This window comes from Echinops telfairi, unplaced genomic scaffold, assembly GCF_000313985.2.
Source record: "Echinops telfairi isolate 266 unplaced genomic scaffold, ASM31398v2 ScPeMD7_655;HRSCAF=1070, whole genome shotgun sequence".
NCBI lineage: Eukaryota > Metazoa > Chordata > Mammalia > Afrosoricida > Tenrecidae > Echinops > Echinops telfairi.
In genome coordinates this window covers 27,665,628-27,681,511 of record NW_022104553.1, presented here as the reverse complement: position 1 = coordinate 27,681,511, position 15,884 = coordinate 27,665,628, and the positions used below count along the sequence as shown (strand labels likewise).

At 43.7% G+C, this 15,884-nt stretch overlaps 1 protein-coding gene and 1 pseudogene across 9 annotated transcripts in view; one reads left to right on the top strand and one right to left on the bottom strand.

Annotated features, from left to right (window-relative positions):
- Positions 1-15,884, bottom strand: part of LOC123521952 (zinc finger protein 227-like) — a 39,419-nt gene that overhangs the window by 9,724 nt on the left and 13,811 nt on the right. For 2 of the 9 annotated variants that reach the window (XM_045292404.1, XM_045292405.1), the window contains 3 exons: positions 15,438-15,564; positions 13,592-13,675; positions 8,833-11,111 (listed from right to left, as the gene is read on the bottom strand). In XM_045292404.1, coding sequence (XP_045148339.1) covers positions 9,385-11,111; positions 13,592-13,675; positions 15,438-15,564 — 1,938 coding nt within the window. In that variant the 3' untranslated portion in view covers positions 8,833-9,384. Of the gene's footprint in view, positions 1-1,398; positions 1,796-8,832; positions 11,112-13,591; positions 13,676-15,437; positions 15,565-15,884 lie in introns of those variants that run through there. The other 7 variants (XM_045292407.1, XM_045292408.1, XM_045292412.1 and 4 more) reach the window with 5 other exon arrangements.
- On the top strand, positions 7,095-7,245 carry LOC115870455 (annotated as a pseudogene).

The window sequence follows — 15,884 nt, the reverse complement described above, 5'->3', positions numbered from 1 at the left end:
TGGAGGCGCTGCCATGGAAACCAGTTCTTAATTTTCCACCGCGGTGGTAACACAAATGCACTGGTGAGCCTTCATTTCATGTACTTTGGACATGTTATCTGGAGGGTCCAGTCCCTGGAGAAAGACATCATGCTTGGTAAAGTGGAAGGTGAGTGAACAAGAGGAAGACCCTAGACAAGGTGGTTTGACCTAGTGGGTGCAGCCGTGGGCTCAAACATAAGGATTGCCAGGCAGCATAGGAGCAGGCAATGTTTCCTTCTGTGGTACACAAGGTCACAATGAATCAGAGCTAACTCAATGGCAATGAACAACAGCAACATGGATTTGTCACAATACTTTTGATGCACCCTTGTGCAAATTTATTGCAAAGTACAATGATGACCTTTGAGCTTAAAAATATGAAAGTATAGACACATTGGCACTAAAACCTCATCCCTAAGCTGCAGAATTGTCTTGAATGTTCTCCCATTATACCCTATGCTTTGGGGGTCAAGAATGACTCTAATACCAAGTCCTTCAGCATTTATACACACTTGGAGATGTTGAATAACTCCGCCTTTTCCTCTCACCCCCGGAATTGGTGTTTTCTCCTCTCGAGTTGGGAAATTACCTTTTCTATGAGACTACTTCCCCTTTGGCCCGCTCATATGTTGGCTGTTTTTCCTGTCAAGAGTAGTGACATTAAAGAGTTGGGACCTTCTGGCTTCAATGTCCCTTCAAAACCATTCTCTTGACCATTCTTTAAATTCGAGCCTCATTCTGTCAAGCTATTGTTGTCCAGTAAATTTTCCACTCCTCACCACACCCTGGGACAGTGTAGTACTGTCCTCACAGGGTTTACTACTGTGGTCTTATGAGAGCAGATCACAGGTGTTTCTCTGCAAAGCCGGTGGGTTTGAACCAGTAATCTCTTGACGAGCAGCCGGAGTCCTTAAGCATGGTATCCCAGTATCCCTTCCACTACGTTTCCTCCTTACAATCAAGTACTGATCCCTTTATACTTCCATTCCCCAGGCACTTCCACTTATAATAGGAGGTTTGTGGAAGTCTGGGAAATGTAGTCCACTAGTCTTGCAGGGTTAAGGAATGTTATACCTCTATGAGTCAGGTTTCTGCTGTAAATTTCCTCCTGGTTGTGATTCCAAGGGTGTCTCTGGCCCCTTCCAAGCTTTATGGACTGTCAGAGGAAACCAGCTTCTAACAACAGAAGGATCCATAGGCACAATTGTACAGCGATAATATATAAAGGTTATAGTAAAGTCATAGAAGATAGGAGAGAGAATAAAATAAAACAGACACATTTTATGGTAGCGTGCACACCTCAGCTCCTCTTGATGGTCCAAGTGGAGGTGAGAGAAGAGAGTCATTACTAACTTGGGATATTTATAGGTGGCCATAGGACATACATATTCTGTAGTTACATACATCACAAGGTGGGTAGTAACTACAATAAGGTTCCTGAGCTCACAGGTGAGGAAACCTAATACCTGCATTGGGGGAAGGTATGAGGGGGAATGGGTGTCATGGCAGGATGAAATAAAGGGATATCTGCTTCTATAGGGAGATATAATGAACCATGTGCTCACTTTAAGGGAGCATAGCTGTTAGGGGAGCATCTGTGGAAATGACAATTAAAGCAGGATCATTTACTTGGACTTTATCTCTAACTTACCGAAGTGGAGGCTTTCCTACCAGAATACTAGCTGTCCAGATCCCCTCTGTTGTAAGTTACGGAGTACGGTCCTTGTAGTATTTCCCCAGTGTTATTTTTCCACAGTGGACCTCCGTGTATGACCTACAACAACCAGGGCATCGATTTAATGGAAAGAAGTCTCGTCACAAACCCCTCTGTAAGAGGTGAAGAAGGCAGTTTACACTCTTTGGGGTGATTGGCTCGTCCTGGGTTGGAGACAGCCTCTGATCCTGCCTTGCTTTATTTGAGGTCTCCTGTGATCCGCTTAAGGAGCCCTGGTGGCGTAGTGGGTTACTGCTAACAGTAAGCTCAGCAATTTGAACCCAGTGGTTACCCCTAGGGCTGCAATCTGCACGGTCGGTCTCGGAAGCCCACAGGGGCAGTTCTTCCGTCTTACAGGATCGCTGTGAGTCAACAGCAGTGAGATTATTTGTCTTCCTTTGGTTACAACATTTGTGGTGTTATTTCATCTGTGTGCCTGGCACACTCCTGAAAAAGCAAACATCAGCCATTTTGTGAAGGGGCCCTGGTGATGCAATGTAACAGATTGGCTGCTAAGTGAAAGGTAAGCACTTCAGACAGGAATACCGTCGCGTGATCAACCTGCTCTTAGAAAAATTCCAAATCTACCATGGTGATGCCCATTCTGTCTCATAGAGACCCTACAGGGCAGAGTCAAACTGCACGCTTTGGTTTCAGAGGCTGTCAATCTTTGTAGGGACAACTGCCTCTTTTCCCAGTTGATTGTGGATCCCCTTGGGTCAACGGCCTGACGCTTAACCCTCCTCGCCACTAGGACTAAAGAACCCTATGTGGCAGTGGTATCCTGTCCTGTAGGGTAGTTATGAGTTGAAATTGATCCAAAGTCTAAGACAAGTACTTTGACAATAGAATTGTGAATGAAAAGAGGGGATATATGTAAACACTTTAAAGGAATTCCTGGCTCTCAGAGAATAGTTACGCATCAACAATCCATTGAATCGATTCTTACTCCTGATGGTCTTGTAGGTGTTAGTAGTTAATTTCCTGAGACACACTCAAACGCCAAATCAAAAACTCACTGCCATCGAGTTCATTTTGACTCCCAAGGACCCTATCTAGGGTTTCTGAGGATGTAAATATTTTTTCTTTTTTTATTGTAATTTATGTGGGGATTTGTGTGACACATCATCAACTCGGTATTCCACTGTTGAAACTACTAACTAAACTTCCTCATAGTTTACCCTTCACCTGCCCCTTGGATTTCTCCTTTCTCTAAATTAACACCTGTCAGCTTCCTAGCGCATTCCTTTTTCTTCTCTCCTCCCACCCCCTTGGCCATCTCCAAAGTCTGTTTCCTTTGGTATCTGAAGAAGAAAAATATTATAATAAAATGTGCAAAGATCTGGAGTTAGAAAACCAAAGGGGGGAGAACACTCTCTGCACTTCTCAAGCTGAAGAAAAAAAAATCCAAGCCTCTATTTGCAATATTGGAGGATTCCATAGGCAAAATATTGAACAATGCAGGAAACATTTTGTGAAGAGTGGTTCTCAACCTTCCTAATGCAGCCACCCTTTAATACAGTTCCTCATGTGTGGGGACCCCCCAACCATAAAATTATTTTCATTGCTACTTCATAACTGTAATTTTGCTACTGTTATGAATAATAATGTAAATATCTGATATGTAGGATCTATTAGGCGACCCCTGTGAAAGGGTCATTTGACCCTCAGAGGGGTCACGACCCACAGGTTGAGAACTGCTTCATTAGAGGAAGTTAATTCTAAAACCAAAAGCAAGGCTATTAAACAATGCCAGGAAGCTCCCTTGCTTTCAAAAGTAGAGAGAGAAGTAGCAGAAAAAGAAAATTTAGAAGTCAAACCTAAGAGAGAAGGTTTTGTTGTGGAAAGATCACACATTTTCAAGTTGACTGCCAGCAACACCATTCGGCAAAGGGTGGGTCCAGAATTGGCTTTCCAGAGCCCAGCCTACCAGCAGCTTGTTAAAACTGAAGTTCAGAAGCCTCTGTTTGAAAGCCTCAGCTTTTATCAGGGAAATTTAACCAAAGTACTCAAGGCATTCAAATTGATACTGGAGTTATTGATCAAACTTATGAGGAAAAGCTAACAGCTGTAATCAAACCAGAAATTATTAAAACTTATTTGGGATCCACTGCCAAAGAGAACTACAGGGTGTTTATTAGGAAGGTTCAACCTACATTCTCAAGGTGTTCTGATTGTTACTGGAGTTATCAATCAGGATTATGAAGCAAAAATTGGGTCAGTGGTTAAATCTGAAGTACCTTGTTCTATAAAGAAGGAAGATTGCTTAAGCCAATTAATTTTGCTTACTTACATTTCTACCAGTAAAATAAAAGCCACTTGGGAAAGAGCTTCTGAGCAATCTGACCTCAAAGGTCATGGAGTATTTGGGGATGACATCATGGTCAAGCAAAAGCCTTTCCACATGGAAATAGAGATTGGGGAAGAAAAGTTTTTAGAAATTTTGAATTCTGGAGCTAAGGTCACAACCATGAGCCATCAACCAATGGTCTAAGGAGTGGCCACTATTTTCAAAATGGCCTCCTGATTCCAACAGAGAGGCACTTGGAGAAGTTAACCAGGAAAAAATATGGCAGAATCATAAAAACCTATAGCAGTGGTTCTCAACCTGTGGGTCGCGACCCCCTTGGGGGTCCAACGACCTATTCACAGGGGTAGCCTAAGACCATCAGAAAACACATATTTCCGGTGGTCTTAGGAACTGAGACACCACTCCTCTGTCTCCAGGAAGGTCCGCCCACATGCTGATACGCCCACCTACGAGTACCCAGTGTGAAGACTTACCCATGCTACACCATGCTTCAAGAAAAAATTTCATTTATTTGTAATTATAAATAAATATTTCACAATATATAATGACATATTGTTTTGTGATTCATCACTATGCTTTAATTATATTCATCTAGTAACAATGAAAATACATCCTGCATACCAGATATTTACATTACAACTCATACCAGTAGCAAAATTACAGTTATGAAGTAGCAATGAAAATAATTTTATGGTTGGGGTCACCACAACATAAGGAACTGTATGAAAGTGTCATGGCATTAGGAAGGTTGAGAACCACTGACTTACGGGGTATAAAGCCAGAAAGGCAATCCAGTTTAATTAAGCCTGTAGTTATGCTCATTACCTCTGATTTCAACAAAAGCATATAAGGGGGAGGTCTCAAAAACATAACAAAGAAAACAAGGAGATCCTCCTCCAATCAAGGTTGCTTCTAAATATAACTGTTATGGATTAGAAAATTCACATCTCTTAATCAGAACTGCTATTATAAGGTCTGCACCCATTCAACCATCTTGGAAGTCCAGTGACCCAAGATGGATGGAAGAGTGGTTCCTGATTAAAGGGAAATTGCACACTTTGCATGAGTTAGTTCAAGAGCTGAATAGTAAGAGAAGGTTGTCAAGCACTCTCAGCTATTGGAGTTCCCCTGTATTTGTAATTAACAAGACATCTGGTAATTGGCAGATGCTCACAGATTTAAGAAACATTAATTCAATTGTACAGCCTGTGTGAGCCCTCCAACCAGTAATCTCATCCCTACTAGGGGCCCTTCTTCTTGAACATTTCAAACTTGTTCCACCTCAGCTCAGAAAACAGAAACGTTCGCTCTCATTCTACTATTCAAAGATGTACAGCAGCCTATCAATATAATCAGTGATTCAGTGTATCCAGTACAAGAGTGTTCTTCCATTGAAGCTGAAGTTAGATAAGTACTCTGACATTGTTAAGTTATTCATCACCCTACAAACTCAAATAAGGTCCTATCTCCATCTGTTTTTCACTGGGCACACACCCAGTTGCCAGGGCCAATTTCTATGGGAAATTCCAAAGCAGATAAGTTAACTCAAAAGGCATTAGCTACTCACACTCAAAGGCTGGACATCATGTACTACACAACAATGCTGCTTGCCTGAGGCAAAGGCATCCTCGAACGTGGGCCCAAGCCAGACAAATCTTCAGAGCATGCCTTCACTGTCAGCACACCTCACTTAGCGAGGGACCTGATGGAGTTAATCCCCGTGGAGATGAGTTAAATGCACTCTGGCAAATGGATGTCACTCACATACCTTCTTTTGGATACCCAGGAGCTATACATGTTGCTATAGGTCTTTCTCAGGATTTTTTGGGTGTCAGCCATGACTGGTGAGTCCACAGAGTATGTTACTAGCCGCTTACTGTCCTGGTTCGCTGCGATGGGCACTCCAACACATGTGAAAGTGGACAATGGCTCTGCTTGCACCAGCAAACAGTTTTGCACTTTGATATTGATCATGCAACAGGCATCCCTTACAACTCCCAAGGCCAGGCCCTTCTTGAATGGGCACATGGCACCCAAAAATCTCAATTATTAAAACAGAAGGGGGAGACGAAAGGCGATTCTGTATATGACACACTTCATCTAGCTTTTATAGCTCGAGAAATGTTCTCCCTACCCAAAGTTTCTAACATTAGGCCAGATGAACAACGTTTTTACCTTCACAGAGAAAACTGATGTGAAGAAGAATCGGTGGAAAGACAACAACGGGGTCTGTGATCCAGGTTTGGGAGGGGCTATTTGCTTTGTGTCTTTTCAGGCAATGGAGTCAGTAAATGGCTTCCCCCTTGGTGACAAGTTTGGCCAAGGCCCAGGAAGGAAGGAATAGCTGACAGTGTGACATAATCGAGAATGAGAATAAAATGCACAAATACATCGGGGATTTCAAAAAGTTCTTGGAGAAGTGGAAATTAAAAGATCATTTAATTTCCCACAATTTTTGGAAGCCTCTTTGTATTATGAGGAAAATTGATAGAATTTGAGTAGTATATGTTATGTCAGTATTAAATTTTCTAGAAATTTACACTTGCACTGTAGCTGTATGTGAATATCCTTGTTCTTAGAACACACACTTAAGTACTTAGGGTACAAGAGGCAAGGTGTCTATAGAACATCAAAATGCTAAACATACTATGTATATGCATGAGTAGGAGTCCTGGTGGCATAGTGGTTATGAGCTGCTAACTGCAAGGTCAGCACTTTGAAACTGCCAGCCTCTCATTGAAAGAAAGATGGGGCTTTCTACTCCTGTGAAGTTATTGTCTCAGAAACCCACAGGGACAGTTCTACCCTGTCCTACAGGGTTCCTATGAGTCAGAATCGACTTGATGGTATTGAGTTTGGGGAGTTTATATACACAGGTATCATTCTATCTGTGTATATAAAACCATAGTCATATAATTAGGAGATAGAGTAAAAACATCAATACCAGTGAATCTAGGTAAAGGATAAAGATGAGATTTTATATATACATATTGTAATATGTTTAGCTTCAAATTATTTCAAAATACGTTGTTGAAAGAAATGCGTATAAGCTTTGTGCAGTGGCAATATCGTAGCCAGTGAGGTTTACCCGAGGCGCGATTATTGCTAATTGAAAAAAAGAAAAAGAAATGCATACACTGCACACCCAGTTTGCATGAGTCTGTGGGTGACAGTGGAAACCCAAAATCCATTTGCAGGGTCTCCATGAGGATTAAGCCTTTGACCATAATCTACAGATGTGATTGGCCTTGCTTTCAGAGCATTGCATTTGATCTCCCTTTTGACTCATTTTAAACTTGTTCTAGTTTCTAATCTTTTACGCTTTTCTTTCCATTGAGTTTTGTTTTATTTTGTAATTATTGCTGCTCCTTAATCTTCTTGTTTTTTCTGTATATGAAATCCAGGACAGGTAAATCTATGGAGTTAGTAACTGGATTAATAATTACTTAAGGACATGGCAAGGGAGGTTGGGGGGAAATGGAAGGCTAACAAGTACAAGAAAGAAGAAAATGTTCTAATATTGGTTGCCATGATGATTGTACAAGACTTATTAATAGGATCAAACTAGTGAATTATATCCCAATTAAAAAGTGATAAAATAAAAATATATGTAAAAGAATATAATACATTTAATTTCATATTAAAATTAAAGTATATAGTACATAATTACATATAATTTAAAGTTAAATATATAGACACATAATTAAGTATATATATCCAAATCCCACCCTTTAGTGTTAACAAGAAATAGATGATTTCTAGGTCTCCCGTACCTTTAGTTTTGGAGGAAATCAAACAAAATCCTCATGTTCTGTCTTTAGCCAATGTGGGGTACCAGCTTCCATAATCAAATGAGTCCAAGGGGCGGTTGTGTAATTGAAAGGTAAATCAGAGAGACATCAGACAAGGTAAAGCATGGTATTGCCCACCTCTGGGGCAGTTATGACTTCAGGAGCCAGGTTCACGCAGAGAGAAAGAATATATTTCCAACCAAGGCTTATATATACTCAGAGGGCATGCAAACCCCACAGTTACAGGTAACCACATACATAACAAAGTGAGCTGTACCCTAACCCTAAAGGTCCCTGAGTATATTGGAGGAGTAACCTAACACCAGTGCTGGGGCAGGTAAAGGGAGAGTGGCTGTCCTCAAAGCCTCTAGCCAATAGCACTTGTCTGCTCCTATAAATAAAGCTGCCGGTCATACAGCAATCAGCCATATGCTTGTAAGAGGTAGCACTATTATGGGAGGATAGAGTGAGGAACAATATTCATTATGAGAATGTGATTAGGACCCATATTTAATTCACAAGGGTGAAGGCTTCCCTCCACCCCAGAAACCCAGCCTGCCAGGCTCCTAAATAGATGAGACTAAAGGAATCATCCTTACACACTCTTCCTGTTCTCTGATCCCCACAAGCCAGATATTAAGTTCTGCACATTTTCCAACATCCTGGTCTACATATTTGGCTTCTCCTACCTGATATTCCATCGGAGCAAAAGAATCATCAAACACCTTGGCAATCCAATCCCACAGGAGCATTTCGACTCTATCCTATAAGGTTGCTTTAAGTTGGCATGGGCTGGCTGGCAGCGAACTTGGTTTAGGTTGAGTGCTTACTCTTCTACACAATGTTCCGATGAACACCCCTTTATGTTTACCTATGGCAGGCTCAAATTTACTTTAGCATATCAAAGCTCTATCTCTGGGGAGAGATGCCTGGTTGTAATCTGATATAATAGATGAGATACAGCATCATTATAATAAGTCCTTCAATATAGGAAATTTATAGTCAGTAATTTTATTCATTTTTCATAGTCTTCACAGCGTTAGCAAAAATTATGGTCACTTAAGTATAATATGTAAGTAAAGAAAAGGACATTATTCCAAATGCTGCTAGAAATAGCATATTGGTAAAGATCCTGTCACATCTTTATGTATACATTCATATTAATAGATAATAATTTATATGAATTGAATCCACTGAAGCTAAGGGCCCTGGTGGTATCATGGGGCAAGCACGGGGCTGTTACATGGGAGAAAGATGAGGTAGTCTAAGTTTTCATAGAGATTAAACCGTAGGGAACCCTACAAAGCACTTCTACTTGGCCTTATAGGGTCCTCTTAAGTGGGCATAAACTCCACAGGGGATAAACTCTGGAGAGTGCAAAACAGTCCTCTCTGAAAGGAGGTCCAGTCCCAATATGGTTGAGTCGTCATTTTACAGTACGTGTTATAAGGATTCTGGAACTGAAGAAACTCCTCCCTCTCAGTCACTTTATAGGGCTTACTGGAAAACTGGAAGATGCAAATTCTAATCCAAGCCACTGCCATACTTCACACATCTAAATTCTTCTCAGTGTGGACTTTCTGATGGTGTATAAGCCGGGAATGGTGAATGAAGCCCTTGCCACATACATCACATTTGAACGGTTTCTCTCCAGTGTGAACACTCAGGTGGACGCGAAGATTTGAACCCTGACGAAAGCCTTTCCCGCACTCGTCACATTTATAGGGTTTCTCTCCCGTGTGGACTCTCTGATGACTGTGGAGAGTCGCTTTCCAAGCAAAGCTCTTCCCGCACTCCTCACATTTATACGGTTTTTCTCCCGTGTGAATTACTTGATGTAGTTTAACGTTTGACCGATCACTGAAGCTCTTACCACATGCATCACATGTGTAAGGTTTCTCCCCGGTGTGGACTCTCTGATGGTTTTGAAGTTTGGAGGACTCACTGAAACCCTTACCACACGTATCACATTTGAAGCGTTTCTCTCCAGTGTGGACGTTCTGATGAACTTGAAGATTTGAAGCCTGACGGAAGCCTTTCCCACACGCCCCACATTTATAGGGTTTCTCTCCCGTGTGGCCTCTATAATGAATGTGGAGTTCGTTCTTGCGGGAATAGCCTTTCCCACATGTCTCACACTTATAGGGCTTCTCTCCAGTGTGCACAGTCCGATGGGATATTAAAGATGAATTATGACGGAATTCCTTACCACAGACATCACATTTGTAGGGTTTCTCCCCAGTATGGACCCTCTGGTGTATGTGAAAATGTGCGGCCTGAGTGAAGCCCTTACCACACTCCTCACATTTATAGGGTTTCTCACCCCTATGGACCATCTGATGAACACGAAGATTAACACGCCAGCCAAAGCATTTACCACATTCTTCACATTTGTATGGCTTTTCTTTGGTGTGGACCCTCTGGTGGGAGTGAAACGTCGAACTCTCACTAAAGTATTTACCACATTCCCCACATTGGAAAGGTTTCTCTCCAGTGTGAATTCTGTAGTGAAGGAGGAGACCTGTGCTGCTACGGAATCCTTTGCCACACCTGTCACATCTATAGGCTTTCTCTCCTGTGTGATTCGGAGGGTGAGTGCTAAGAGGACTCTTGCTGAAGCACTGATCAGATTCATGACATTCGCTCAGTTTCCCGCTCAGGTGAATTTTCTGTTGAGTTTGAAGACACGCGCTCTGACTGAAGCCCCTGATTCCAGGGTGATCACTTTGATGAATGGGAAGAACTGAGTTATTCCTGAAGCCTTTCCCACACTTACAATGCATATCACCCTTTCCCCCTGAAGGTAACTGCTGACTGGGGTTATCTCTAAAGATTTTACCACAAATACCACAGTTGTCAGGTTGCGATTTGGCACCAGTTGTAATGTGGTTGCTAAGTGCTGTTCTCTTCACGATGTGGTCACAGATTCGCAGGCTACTTTCTATGTTAAATTCCTTACTTCTATTCTGACTCTGTGACTCACTCAGATCTGAGTTTCTCAAAAAATTCTGCGTTCTCACAGTTGAAAACTCTTCACCAATAGAATCGTTGAGATCTCCTTTCTTCTTCATTACAGCCTGGTTTTCAGAGACCTGAGGGACCTCGCCTTGAAGCAAATAGGAACTCTTCCCTTGAAAATGTATCATGGAGTCTTGGCTCCTGGTCAGTTCACTCGCAACTTGGTCCCAGATATGCCAGCAGGTTAGGTCTTCATGTAGAAAGCATTTCAAGGCAACTTTTTGCAGCATCTCCATCACACTTGGATTCTTGCCACCTATAAAAATAAAGTGTTCAGAGAGGAGGATAAGCAAATGCTTTGTTTGGAAATGCCAGGATTTCCCCCTTTGGCTACAAGGCTTTATAAAACGAAGGGAAGATTCATCTGGTGACTACCACTTTTCCAGTTTTTCATACAGATGAAGCAAAGAGGGAGGCTCAAGAGGCTCCTCTCCACTAACTGTCGTTGAAACCCATTGAGAGCCACAAATATTATCGCTTACCTGGGTTTGGATTTTTATGATGATGTTCCAGAAGATGATGACATGACTGTCATTGAATAAATGAGTAAATGTACCACAGATTGTTGTACATGGAAACAATGGTAGTAACAAGAAATTCTTAATACTGTAGGAGTCACAGTTTGTCTGGTTATGCTGGTTTGTGATGACAACTACTACCGTACGGTATACAGGTAATACATTTCCTTTTTTTTTTTTTTTTGGTTCAACAATAAATGTGTACCGTATTCTTCTTCATGGAAAAATAAGACATCCCCTGAAAATAAGACCTCGCGCATTTTTGGGAGCAAAAATTAATATGACACTGTCTTATTTTCGGGGAAGCAGGGTAAGATGAGGGCGCAAATCAAATGCACTGCTGTCGAGTCCATGACGGCTCACAGCCACCCTGTGGGGTAGAGCAGAATTGCTTTGTGGGTTTCTAAGACTAAATTCTTGTAAGAGTACAAGAGAATAGCCTCCTCTTTCTTCCGAGGAGCAGCTGGTGATTTTGCACTGCTGACTTTGTGGTTGGCAGCTCAATAGATAACCCAATACAACACCAAGGCTCCAGATGAGGGCTACAAGTCTGAAATCAGATGGCCGGAGGGCACATAGCCCCAGCAGTCACACCAATTAAAAGCTTACCAGCCTTTTCTTTCTTCCACGAAGTCTAGAGTATTATTGTTGTTAGAGGCCTTTGAGTCAGTCCCAACTCATAGCGACCTTAAGTACAACAGAATGAAACACCATTTGGTCCTGGGGTTCTTTTGTTTTAACCCATTACCGCAGCCACTGGGTCAATCCATCTCATCAAGAGCTTTCTTCTTTTGTCGCTGTCCCTCCACTTTACCAAGCAAGATGTTCTTCTCCAGGGACTAGTGGGCTGTAGCTAAGCATAAGGCAGCAGAGGAAACCCAATAGCCACTCTGCAGGCAAAAGATGGTGCTCTCTGCTCTCCGAAAGATTTACAGCCTCAGAAACACACAAGAGCAGTTCTGCTCTGTCCTATAGAGTCAAGATTGACTCGAAGCAGTGAGTGAGCCCTTTTTTCAAGGAGTCCTGGTGGTGTAGTGGGTTATGAATTGGACTGTTAGTCAGGAAGTCGGCACAGGGGGATTATCCTAGATTATCTAAATCGGCCCAGAAGAATTAGAACAATGGTCCTCTTCATAGTTTGATGGTAGCAAGGGCTGTCCTTTAAGAATTGACTTGGGAAATCTGATCTCATCTCTGAAAAAACATAATGCTTAGTTGAAGGTCAGAACTGAAAAGGAAGACCCTAGAGGCAGTTCCTACAATGGGCTCAAACAGAACAATAATTGTGAGGGGAAGGCACAGGGCTGGGCTGTGTTGCTCTGCTGTACAAAGGGTGGCTAAGAGTTAGAACAGCACCAGACAGCAGCATGCTTTCATGGCCACACTTTTGGACTTACCCCATTTAGAAACCAAAGACCCTTTGTGGTTCCCGGGGTACAAGGGAAGGGGGAAGGGAGTTTCTAAGAGAACAGCAAGACTGCTTTAAGGGAGGTGGGCCGATTTGGAAAAGGAGGGTGAGAATGGCTGCCCAACCCATGGAATAGAGTCAGGTCACTGAACTGACTACGCAGCAAGGTTGCCTTGGTGAACGCTATGTGGAATAGGTCTTCACAATGAGTTCGTCCTTTGAAGCAAAGTCAGGGGATGGAGAAAACAGAAGAGATGGCCGTCCAAATGGGAAAGGCAAGCGCAGAAGGCCTCTCTGATGAGCTGGCATTTGTGCAAAGACTTGAGCGGAGTAAGAGAGGGTCTGGGAGGGTTTCGTAAGGGAAGACCATGAGAGCAGACAGAGGAGAGCCCTCTAAGGCCATGGGGAAAAGGAGAATGGAGTGCCTCTGAGGAAAACTCCAAGGGGACTAGAATGGCCAAAATGGTTGAGAAGGGGGGAAAGGACCAGAGACCACGGAGAGACTTACTGGGCCGGGGCAGGCCTGACAGCGGTCTGGGAAGGTTTGATGCAATAGGCACTTCTTGGAGGGTTTTGATCAAAGGGCTGGCCTGATTGGACTTGTTTTTCAAAGACTCAAGCTGGTTGCCAGGTGGAGACGAGAGGATTGGATGGCCAGGGAGGAAACACAGAGCCCAGAGTGGAGGTTGTTGAGAACCAGGTAGGAGATGATGGTGACTTGGCAAGGGTGCCAATCAAAGAAGGAGTGGGAAGCAGACCCGCTAGGACCTGAGAGACGAGCCACGTGGACGGTGCTCACAGAATACTTACTTCTCTGGGTGTCTGTCTCCATCATCCAAAGATGGTCTTCTGCTTCCAGCTGGAACAACATCGCTGCTTTGAAGGGATGACGGCCTACCAAAAAGGAAGATACGTACATATGTCAGCGGAACGCATGACGAAAACATCAGACTAAAGCATGTTTTGGTCCCAACGTTCTAGCCCTGGCAATCTGAGCAACGTGTCGAGACGTGTGTGGTCATGACTTGGTTGGTGGATCTGTAAAGTGAGTTCTGGCAGTCGTGCTTTTGCTGCATCCTCCCACAGAAGAGTCTCACTCACAGCGCCTCGCTGCACCCGGTCACGGGTTTGCTGCAAGGTGAGCAGTTCATGGTAAGGAAGGCGGGTGTTCACCATCCTTACCTACTACTTCACTAAAAAGAAGAAAAAAAAATGATGATGCAATGAATAGAATTCATTTCACGACCTATCAATGGCTGCCCATCTATTGGGTTTCCCAACCTCAGCCCTACTGATAGTCTGGTCTAGTTTTCGCGGTGGGGACTATGTCTGGGCTTCATAGGATTGGCACCGTCCAGGCACTATTCACTACTCACTAGCTCCTGCCAATCGATTCCAACTCAGAGACCTTAGAAGACAGGGTAGGACAGCCCCTGTGGGTTTCGGGGGCTGTCCGTGTTCACAGGAACAGCCAGCCTCATCCAACTTCCAGGGAGCGGCAGCCTGGTATAAGCTACTGACCACGCAATTAGAAGATTGGTGCTTAATGCCCTGAGGCACCAGGGCTCCCTCAAATGTCTCCAGGATTGTCAAATTCCCTTCGCCGAGCACAATCATTCCTGGGGGAGACCCTTGATTTCAAAGGGAGACTTTTGCCTGAGAGAAAGATTAGAAAAACCTACCCTGCTGTGTGGGAAACTGAGAACGGGAAGAGAATGCATGTGGACAAATTCTCTACGCCCCTAAGTACGAGCCTGGGAGGCCGACTCTGATGGAGGAAGGCCTTCACGCCAGAGTTGGCGATGAATTCCAGTCATCCTCCTAACTAAAAGCTATTCCCCACACTGTCCCCCATAACAATGCCAATGTAAATATGTGCTTTATAAGCTAGTCCTTAGGAGCAATCAGACCCCATTGTCCGCCCAGCCTCCTCTAATAAGGATCAGATTGTTCCCCTGCAAAGGAGCTCAGGGACACCTAAGGTCAAGCCAGCTCAGAGGCCACGAGGGCTAGGCCGCCATCTGAACTCTAGGATCTACATCCTGTTATGTATGCGACTTCCTGTCATGTGTATGCTCCTAGGACCTCCCCTTCCTTTTATGCATATGGCTCTAGGGCAGTGGTTCTCAACCTTCCTAATGCCACAAACCTTTCATACAGTTCCTCATGTTGTGGTGACCCCCAAACCAGAAAATTATTTTTGTTGCTACTTCATCACTGTCATTTTGCTACTGTTAGGAATCAGGCGACCCCTGTGAAAGGGTCGTTTGATCCTCAAAGGGGTCACGACCCACAGGTTGAGAACCGTAGCTCTAGTACATGCCTTTCCTTTTATGTGTATGAACATGATTATGTAAGTCTGTTAAGAGAATACATTTGCTCGCTCTGATTCCAGACTCCATGGAAGCGGTGAGCATTGCATGTCTTGTCTGTTGTGCCTTTAACTTTCCCTTTCAATTACACAATCACTCCTTAGGACCCTATTGGTTGTGGCGGCTGGTCCCCGCCCCCTCCCCACCCACACCCATTGCTGTCCAAGCAATTGTAAAACTTTTGTCCTCAAGGTCACAGAACTATTTCAAAAGACCCAAAGCCTTAAACAATGGAGAATAGACTCATGGGGCTGCGTTTCAATTCCTCGGGGCACCATCCTCACCCACAGAGACTAGGTTCTTGAAGTTCTCCTGCATCACGTCTTGGTACACGGTTCTCTGGGCGGGGTCCAGGAGTCCGAGCTCCTCCTTGGTGAAGACCACAGCCACGTCCGTGAATGTCACTGCTTCCTGCAACGTCAAACACACACGACTTCAATCCCACAACCAACCTCCATTGACAGCAGAACACTGAGAAGGACAAAAGTCATGAACACATTCCTGATTGTGGTGCAGTGAACGGCTTCTGTGTGTCCCTTCCGACCATGGTCTATGTTGTTTTACGACAATGGACCTGCCCTGTCTTCCTAACATAGCAGGCAAACTGAGCAGCAGCGACAACTTCTGTGAAAATGGCCAGGCCCAGGCTCTGCTGCACCGACGGCTGTCAGCTGTGGAAACCAATGACGACAACAAACTGTCCAACCTTCGGCATCTGACAGAGCAGATGC